Consider the following 10,285-nt stretch of genomic DNA (forward strand, 5'->3'; position numbering starts at 1 on the left):
TGGATGGCAATTGTCTCCTGTATCGCTCCTGTCGGTAAGGGAATGGTCACTTAAATTCCAACTTAACTTGCAAAGATGTGTTAAATAATCATATATATCTTTATGTTAATTTAACACATGTTTACAAGTTAAGTTGGAATTCAAATGTTTCTTTCTTTAGGTTTGTGTATACGTCAGTATCCCCCCCGGGATTTACATCTGCATGATTCGTAGGCAGTTCGAATCCCTCAGAGAATGCTGAGAAGCCCTCAGCAGCTCCCGAGGGCTGCTGAGGGCGTCTCAGCAGCCCTCGGGAGCTTCCTTAGGATCTTTCTCGACATCCCTCGGATTCTTCCTCAGCGTCCTTCGGGAAAATTCCTCAAAATGCCTCATAATCATCCATGATCTGAGTCAGGGCTCTGTTCCCGTAGCCTGAATTCCTGGTAGACGTGATTAAATTTGTTTAGGGAACTCTTGTTGACTCTTTCCTTCACTGGCTGGTGAGGAACCATCTTGACTAGTTGAAGCAGTACACTGTGGCACCAGGAGAGTTGGCACTGGTGCCAGTGTAATGCTGGAGCACTTGTAACACTGCACTTCGGAAAAGATGGAGTAGGAACTATTACAAAATTAAGAGCTGTGTTCACCGCAGTCGCCCGTCACCCGCGTGAGGGCAGAACTAACACCGTGCTTACAGTAGATGATATACCAAGATTATCTATATTAGAAAATACCAGTTATTTCTGAGCTGCTACCATCCCGTGTATGGTAATTCCTAGTTACTGAAATAGGCAATTTTATATAATAATTACTTTGCGTGGTGGCGGTCAGAGCCCGTGGAGGGTAACCCTGAACTCCGAGACGAGTCACTTCCTGGGGACTTCTGATGATAACTACTTAGGGAACAGATGGTTAATTGCTGACTGTGGATATGTGGAGGACTTTAAAATGTTTTATAGTTGGAAGTTCTCAAGTAAATAAACCAAAGGTCAACAAAGATACCACTTTCCTAGATATCAAAATGTTCTTAACTCATAGATGATTTCTTAAGCCACTGTAATATTCAACTATAAAATCGTATTGGTATAACCTCCACATTTGTTTTAATTCTCTGTTAGTGTTTGAGGCTTTTCTATATTAAACACCTTGTTGTGATCTGACCTGGACTTACGTTGCTGCAACACTGGCCCAGCGGCTGCCTGCAGTTGGCCGATGTCTGGCCCATGAAGTGGCAATTAATGTTAGAACTATGTTTAACAAAACTGACAACCTCCTGGCGCCGGCCAGGCAAGTGACCTGACCCCCCTATTGACCTCTTATATCAGGTGGTGGATAGAAGATAGGGGTCAAAGAGTTAGCTGAACTCTATTGCAACAGAACTCGCTGGTTATTGTAGTTGTGAGGGACGTCAAATTGCACTGGGAATCTAAACACTGTTTGTTTATCTAAACAAACATTGCATGTTTAATCTACGTTTTATCTACATTGCATGTTTTATCTACACAAGATATAAATCAACACTAAAACACTGGGCACATAACTGGCCCGGTATCTTCTGCTTCAGAACACACACACACACGCACACACACATGGCTTGAAGCAAAGTCATTTCCACATGTGACTGCGTTACGTGCTCTGGTAGCAGATGAAAATGGTCAGGTGGTGATGGTGAAGGTCAGGTGGTGATGGTGAAGGTCAGGTGGTGATGGTGAAGGTCAGGTGGTGATGGTGAAGGTCAGGAGGTTTGGCATCGAGAAACCTTCATGGGGGGCAGACACGCTGGCAACTAAAGTAGTGGAAGTTGTGGCAAGATACACTACACTACACATGGCAAGATGTGCATATGGCAAGATACTTCTTAGCACAGCATGTAAAAAATGACACGAGAGAAAGGGAAGGAGATACAACAAGTTGCCAACTGGACCTGATCTTCACCCAAACTGAGGAAAACATCGAGAACTTGGAGCACACAATTCGACCGGAGAAATAAACTAAAGGAACAGGTTGGCTAGGAAAACTCCATTCACAATTCTAAAAGTAGATATGATACGGAAATATGTCAGGAGTCATTGCAGTAGACAAGCGACGGGTGGAACAGCGGGGCCCAAGAGCTAACGCCCGATCCTGCAGACACAAATATGTGAGTACACACACACACACACACGTACAATAGATTGGTTACAAAGGCGGGGTCCAAGAGCTAATAGCTCGATTCTGCTGACACAAATAGTAAATACTATTTTGTACTAGTAACATGTTTAACATGGGTGGTACGCGAACAAGGGGACACAGATAGAAACTGAAATTGGGCCGTCCTTGTGTCCCAAATGAGCCACAGGGACGTTAGAAATAATTTTTTTAGTGTCAGAGTAGTTACCAGGTGGAATGCATTAGGCAGTGATGTGGTGGAAGCTGACTCCATACACAGTTTCAGATGTAGATATGATAGAGTCCAGTAGGCTCAGAAACCTGTACACCAGATAAGTACACATGCATATATATATATATATATATATATATATATATATATATATATATATATATGCAGAATAACCACATGTGAAAAATAGAGAATATTAATGCGTTTTCGGCTAATTCGCCTTCATCAGAGCAAAGTAGAATGAAGACCTTCATTCTACTTTGCTCTGATGAAGGCGAATTAGCCGAAAACGCGTTAAGCATTCTCTATTTTTCACATGTGGTTATTCTGCATACTTGGATCAGTGTTTTTGTGATCATTGTTGCATAAATATATATATATATATATATATATATATATATATATATATATATATATATATATATATATATATATATATATATATATATATATAACTAATGCACTACTAAAATATCCATAAGGATTCCCTTGGTCACCATTTAGGGGACCCTTACATAAAATGGACACCACATCAACACCGTAAATAAGACGGAATATAAACACATTAATGACACTTCCAGTTAATCTTAATGTATTCAAATCATGAAATATATTTTAATAGGAGCAAAACCAATTCCTACATTGGTGAAAGAGATTCTTAGAGAGGTGACCCAGGTTCTTACAGATACGTATCAGGTACACTGGTTCTGGACCATTAAATATTTATTCGACGAAGCGAGAAGCTGCAGATTATGCTTGGAGTGTGATCAACATATTTCAATCAATTCCTAACATGGCATATGATGGTTAAAGCTGAAAGCAGAGTGCTCGAGAGCGCTTGTTTGGCTCATTAAATTACAAATCATGGGGTCGTTTGGATGACCAGTTGCTTAGCCCTGGCCACTCTATCTCTGCTAGAAATATGAACATGATTGTAAGAATATACAACTAATTGTGTGTGGTGTGTACTGTGGTGTCTCGGGTCTACAGGGGTAGAATATTAATACTATTGTAATTAGCAGGGAGCGATGAGGTTCCCTCAACAGGATACTAGATATTATTAAGGAATTACAGTCACAAAGAGATGGCTTGTTGATACGCAATTTAAATCCTGTTAATGTTAGATCTTACATGAGCTGTGTACGCCAAGTGAGTTTGATCCACTAGCTTGTGAAACTGCTGATGGTGCAACTGTATCCTATTTTTGTAGCTCTCTCTGTCATAGTATCACAGTTATAATTGTATTGACTGGCGTGGTGGAGAATATGTACCAATACTACTGTGACATGGTTGGCCTCATTATGGAGAAATGGAACTTAATATCCACTAAAGCAATGAATGACCTACTACTGTTATAAATATAAGATTTAATAATTTTCACCTATTTACCCAAGATGAGCAGGAGCGACATCTGAAGCACAGTGGGAGTGCCTAAGGTGTACTTTCCCTCGGTGTTTAAGGAGCACTAATTATACTTTACCGAACTGGTGCCTCGACTTGGTTCACCTGCACGAGAAAGCGCTTACAATATCATAATGTGGAAATTAGTGAGACTCATTCACACAGTTGCTAGTAACTGGTGAGTCTTACATCGGGTCCGTTGGGTGTGGCGTTCTGTACAACATGTTGGCTCAATGTACGCCGCACGCCACACCGAAATGGCTTAAGTGTAGGCGGACTATTTGTATACTTCCGAGGACATTCCAGTTGCAGGTAATGCTTGGATCCTGCAACCGTGACAAAGTGATAGTCACGTAGCTACTGCAGGACCCCGCCACCGTGACGGCCACAGAGCTGCAGCTGGATGTGAAGGGTTAATGGGTGTGGTCGCTGGGCCGTGGTTAGGTACATGGCCCACCCTCTGAGTACCACAGTTTTATGGTGGCCTCTTTTCCTCCGTAATTCTTGCACCCTTACCCTATGGCCCTTCCGTCACCCCAGCAACGCCAGAATGAGTCCCGCCACACCACAACAACACCAGTGTTCAACCAAAAAAACAGGTACGTCAAGTGGGGTCCCTACACCCTCCTGCAACGCCGGACGGTGTTCCTTCACCACAGGTAGGCCAGGTGGTGTCCCAGGTGCTGGGGACGCCCTCGGTGCTCATACAGCATGCACCAGGGACGCCGCCGACCTCCGGTACTCGCTCTCTCTTCATCCACTGTGGCGTAAAGTTTTATGTTAGTTGTGGTCTGAACAGTGTCAGAGACCTTCACGGTCGCGTCAGCTGCGTCTCTCAGTAGTATACTTTCTCGCCACCCTGAGGCTCTGGAATAGGAAGCTGGCAGCTCTAGAGGTCTCTTATTATTTCAATCAGCTTAGCACCCAGTTCCTTAAAAAACTGGAGAAATTCTTGCTCCAGGCATTAAGTGTTTTGGAAGTAATAGGGACAAAATGGTGGTTGTGATCCAGTTCTCTGTACTTAGATACATGGGTGATTCCCTGTGTGTGACAGTAACATCCTGATGGGCAGTGCTGAAGTCAATGTGTATGTTAACCAAGGTTGATACTCGTGTGTAGTCCCTCACCAAGTGTTTGCTGTGCTTCCACAGGGTTCAATGTGATCCCATCTGGGCGACCAATAAGAACATCCAAGTCACAGGACGTTAGGTAATGGGGCTCTCTTTCAGCTCGACATCCAGCTGTGGTAAAGCTCCTCTTGATGATGTCACTAACTTTACCGTGCCTGTGCTTATTTTACTGTGCCTGTTACATCCTCCTGTGCTTTGACAGAGCATGAGGGGATGCTATGATTCATGTTGTGTTGTCACAGCATTAAGGCCCCCCTGCAGCATCTCGGTCTGCAATGGGGCTATTTCATGTGGATTACGTGTGGACTTTTGATGGTGGTAGTTGGGGTGCCGGGCATGCACGAGAGGCCCATTTAGTGGCACAGTGAATAAAGTTGGGATCGTGTATCCCAGCTAGTTGATATAAGTAGTCGGGTAGAGATTTCTTCAGTAGGATGTCAGATGCTGACGAGGTAGACACGTGGCTTTGGCTACTGAATTTTTCTTCGGCGGATTTACATGAGATAATCTGCTCCTGAGCTGAGGAGGAAGACAGAAAGGCTGGTGTAGTAATTTGCTTTGTTATGTGAACGCCGAGGAGACCCCCAAGCCTGACTACAGAATGGTTTGTTTCCATTGTAGTCTTATTGAGGGAAAGGTTTAAGGCTTTTTCTAACAGTGATTTCAGTAAGCAGTCATATTTACCTAGCTTTTGACTATTTTAGGCTGGAGAACATCTCCGAAAGTAAGTCTGGGGAAGGAGAGGCATCTGGCAAGGAGGTAAGTGTGTGGTGAACACCGGTCTCTTCAGTCCTCCAACTCGTCCTCCTCAGGTCAGCGACTTTCTTATCAAGGACTTCGCTGATAACCTTCGGTCCCAGAGGAGCTCCTAGAAGTGTGCTAACTTAAGGTTTGGTTATATGAATATCAGGAAAAACAACCCTTATTCGATCTATGATGCACTAGTTGGAACAGATTATTTCGCACTTAGAGGAGTTCAGGGTGAGGCCTAGATTAGCCCCTTCCTCCTAGATTGATCTGATGTCTTCCTGGAGGAAGTCTTGGGAACCAGCTTGGGTACTATTATCCATGAACTAGATATAAAGCTCGCTGGACAGGTTTTCGGTGACTTCTTTAATAATTAAACATAAAAGGAGATGAGCAAGAGGGTCACCCTCTTAGACACCTTGCGAGTCAATTTCATTTTCACCAAGAATTTGCTTAAGGGTCTTACTGTGACACATAGGTAGAGAGAAGGGAAGTAACCATGAACCGCATGGAGTACTTTTTACCAGATTGAACGCATTTTTGAAACCTGGCTTGATCAGGGCCTTTTCGTCTGTGATGTTAGCAATGGAAGCTCGAGCTGCATGAGCTGCTGTCTCGCACCCTTGTGGAATGCTGAACAAGAGTTCTTTTGGCTTTAGCATATTGGCTGCTGCCTGGCTAACTGTTCTCGCAGCAGCCTTTGCCTCAGGCGCCGGAAGGAATTGTCCACAGCTATTGGTCTGATCCCTCCATCCTTTTTCCTCAGAGCACAGAGAGACGCTCTAAAGAAGTACCTATCTACTACACATCTAGCACCCACCAAGCAACGCTCTAGCACCCGTCTAGCACTAGCCTAGTACCATTCTATCACCCTTCCAGAACCAATCTAATTCCAGACTAACACCATCTATCACCCGTCTCTCTCCCGTCTATCACCCGCTCGCGTTCCCAGACATCACGTCATCAGTAAACGCAAGAACTGTCATAATCACTTTTTAATTTACCGGAGCAAGTGTGGGCCGACCACTTAAGATTACGGTCGATGTCTTGACTCGCTACACTCTCATATTTAAGTATTAATGAGTCTGTTTATCGGCAAGTTGGGTAACGCTGAACACTTGATATACTCTCCAAGACGCGCAAGTTATTAGAGGCTCGTTAGGTATATTCTCAAGCTGTTATACTACACGACGTCATCTGAAATTATAAATAGAGGGGGTCATTAATGATGTGGGAAGTTGGTCTGAGAAGTAGCCTTCAGGTGCTCCTTAAAGCCGTCACCACTGGTGTTGCGAAATATAATATGAATAAAAATACGAAATCGAAATATTAAAAGTACACCTCAGGAGTTTTAAACATAATTTATATTGTGAGTGAAGCTCATTGTGCAATCACATTAAAAGTGCACGGCGACCCGTCGTGAGACTAATGCCATGTTGTGGCAATTGTGTTGTTGTTAGTGAGAGTTTTGTCGCTACGCGTGTGAACGTCTGCCAGATTGTGTGGAAAATTAAATCATTGCTCAACCGTAATATTTTGTAAGTGGTGATTTGCTTTGAATTGCATTAAGTGTAACGAGGCAAGGGGGGGGGCAATTCGCTTAATGGCCAATTAGTAAGTTGTTCCCCAGGTTTTTTTGTGTGTTAAGAATTGTATAACAATTCATGTTATACAACGCGGAATATTAAAGGAATTTATACACTTCGCTGGACATCTTCAGTTGAAGGTTTTTGTAAACAACAATCCGGATTTAACTAAAAATGGATTTTTGTTTACAGCTTCCTTCAGGTTATATTGTTTGTTATTGTTGTTATTCTGGAGGACCTGAATGTGTTATTGTTTACGTCAGAGCCACCTGATGGTGAGTCTGGGGGCGTGTGATGGTGAGTCTTGTCGCGTGTGATGGTGAGTCTTGTCGCGTGTGATGGTGAGTCTTGTGGCGTGTGATGGTGAGTCTTGTCGCGTGTGATGGCGAGTCTTGTCGCGTGTGATGGTGAGTCTTGTCGCGTGTGATGGTGAGTCTTGTCGCGTGTGATGGTGAGTCTTGTCGCGTGTGATGGTGAGTCTGGGGGCGTGTGATGGTGAGTCTTGTCGCGTGTGATGGTGAGTCTGGGGGCGTGTGATGGTGAGTCTGGGGGGCGTGTGATGGTGAGTCTTGTCGCGTGTGATGGTTAGTCTGGGGGCGTGTGATGGTGAGTCTGGGGGCGTGTGATGGTGAGTCTTGTCGCGTGTGATGGTGAGTCTGGGGGCGTGTGATGGTGAGTCTGGGGGCGTGTGATGGTGAGTCTTGTCGCGTGTGATGGTGAGTCTTGTCGCGTGTGATGGTGAGTCTTGTCGCGTGTGATGGTGAGTCTTGTCGCGTGTGATGGTGAGTTGTCGCGTGTGATGGTGAGTCTGGGGGCGTGTGATGGTGAGTCTTGTCGCGTGTGATGGTGAGTCTTGTCGCGTGTGATGGTGAGTCTTGTCGCGTGTGATGGTGAGTCTTGTCGCGTGTGATGGTGAGTCTTGTCGCGTGTGATGGTGAGTCTGGGGGCGTGTGATGGTGAGTCTTGTCGCGTGTGATGGTGAGTCTTGTCGCGTGTGATGGTGAGTCTTGTCGCGTGTGATGGTGAGTCTTGTCGCGTGTGATGGTGAGTCTGGGGGCGTGTGATGGTGAGTCTTGTCGCGTGTGATGGTGAGTCTTGTCGCGTGTGATGGTGAGTCTTGTCGCGTGTGATGGTGAGTCTTGTCGCGTGTGATGGTGAGTCTGGGGGCGTGTGATGGTGAGTCTGGGGGCGTGTGATGGTGAGTCTGGGGGCGTGTGATGGTGAGTCTGGGGGCGTGTGATGGTGAGTCTGGGGGCGTGTGATGGTGAGTCTGGGGGCGTGTGATGGTGAGTGGGGGCGTGTGATGGTGAGTCTGGGGGCGTGTGATGGTGAGTCTGGGGGCGTGTGATGGTGAGTCTGGGGGGCGTGTGATGGTGAGTCTGGGGGGCGTGTGATGGCGAGTCTGGGGGACGTGTGATGGTGAGTCTGCGGGCGTGTGATGGTGAGTCTGGGGGGCGTGTGATGGTGAGTCTGGAGGCGTGTGATGGTGAATCTGAAGGTAGTAGTCTTGACAAGAATTGACAAGAATTCAAATTAGATATGAATAAATATATGAATCTGTAGTCCCATAAGCTGCTCTCCTTTGGGTGTGGAGGGAATCGCTGGGGACAGCCTCCGGTTGGATGCCTTTACTTATACCAACTCCAGTTCTCAGAACCCCAGGATGCCAGAAGTGACCACTGCTCACCGTTGCCCAGAAGGCCTTCCCTCGGACACAGTGGCAGGCCTGGAGGTGACCTGGTCAGGAGGTCAAGCAGGGGGGACTGGTGGATCCTAGCCGGGGTCCTTCCTACTCTGAGGTCTGTGAGAATACTGACTGGTCGCCAGAACGGCTGGTACCAGCTCTCTGTGGAGAATGACGTCAGAGGCTTACTTGATTTGTGATTGGCTATCCCCAAACCGTCGTACAATTTGAATACTAAACCAACCGTATACTCAGACCTGGATCTGATACACCCAGGAGCGTGCGAAAGACTTGGTGAAGTTCTAATCTTGACCTAAAATGCGCAAATACCTAAGTGTAGGGTTATTATCCTACACGTGAGGGTTATATGATGGGGGAGATAGAGGTTAGTGTGGGAGCGGCCGCGGTGGGTCGTGACAACATGCGCTGATCACGTTACTGGAAGCACACGCCTCTACTGCGCGTCAAGAATCAGGCCACTCCGCCGGGGGGGGGAGTGGAGTGAACAAGGGCCATTGCTGGGGTGAGTCCGGAACGAGCCTCTGGAGGGGGGCAGGGGACGGAGGGAGGGAATTCTCAGGAGAAAGCGCCAAGTTATTATGACTATCTAGCACTAAGAAGCGATCAGGATAAAAAAAATTTGGAATGGGACGGACGGGTGGGGGGAAGATTCCAAACCTTTATCCTGATCCAAAGGCGACCACAGGAGAGCCCCTACCTTGGGAAGGGAAGCCTCAGCAGGGAAGCCTCTGCAGGAGGGTGGGGGGGGAAGCCTCTGCAGGAGGGTGGGGGGAAGCCTCAGCAGGGAAGCCTCTGCAGGAGGGAGGGGGAGCGTCAGCAGGAAGCAGGGGGTGGTGGGGATGAAGAGAATCAGTGCGGGGTCGGATTACGCCCCCAGCACGCTGCCTCTGGCGTTATCACAACATGATTTGTGCCGCTGGTGCCCAGGAAGGGGGGCCACCCCCTCACAGCTCTCCCTCAATACCCCGCAGAAACCCTCTGTTGTGACTACACGTCTGGAGGTCTTAAGTTCCCTGTGGTAGATTCTTATTAATGTGTCGGCGATAAGGGAGGCGAGGCTGTGACCTCCGCCGGAGGAGGAGGAGGAGGCGACGGAGCACAGATCGCCAGCTGAGGTTGACATAGCTGGAGGTGAGTCATGTCTGAGCGTGAGGCTCTTAAGGACGACCTTGGCCGTCCTCGCGACTCGCACTTGGGTTCTCCTCTTCATTAGCTTTACATTACGCTTCATTTGTTGTATATTGCTCGAGTGAGGCGGAGTTGTGGTGCGTATATTTGGGGCTTAAGGCGAAGCGTCCAGTACAGGCGACCACCAGCGTCCAGTACAGGCGACCACCAGCGTCCAGTACAGGCGACC

The 10,285-nt window shown here is 46.9% G+C and overlaps 1 protein-coding gene across 1 annotated transcript; it reads right to left on the minus strand.

Moving 5' to 3' along the window:
- Positions 1-7,482: 7,482 nt before the first annotated feature.
- LOC138362953 (putative uncharacterized protein ENSP00000383309) lies at positions 7,483-10,051 on the minus strand. The gene is made up of 2 exons (XM_069321527.1): positions 9,877-10,051; positions 7,483-8,729 (listed from the first exon to the last, which is right to left on the minus strand). The coding sequence occupies exons 1-2, from the start codon at positions 10,049-10,051 to the stop codon at positions 7,483-7,485; spliced, it is 1,422 nt and encodes a 473-aa protein (XP_069177628.1).
- Between the last annotated feature and the right edge of the window lie 234 nt (positions 10,052-10,285).

The sequence above is a fragment of the Procambarus clarkii genome, chromosome 1 (assembly GCF_040958095.1).
Source record: "Procambarus clarkii isolate CNS0578487 chromosome 1, FALCON_Pclarkii_2.0, whole genome shotgun sequence".
NCBI classification, from domain to species: Eukaryota; Metazoa; Arthropoda; class Malacostraca; order Decapoda; family Cambaridae; genus Procambarus; species Procambarus clarkii.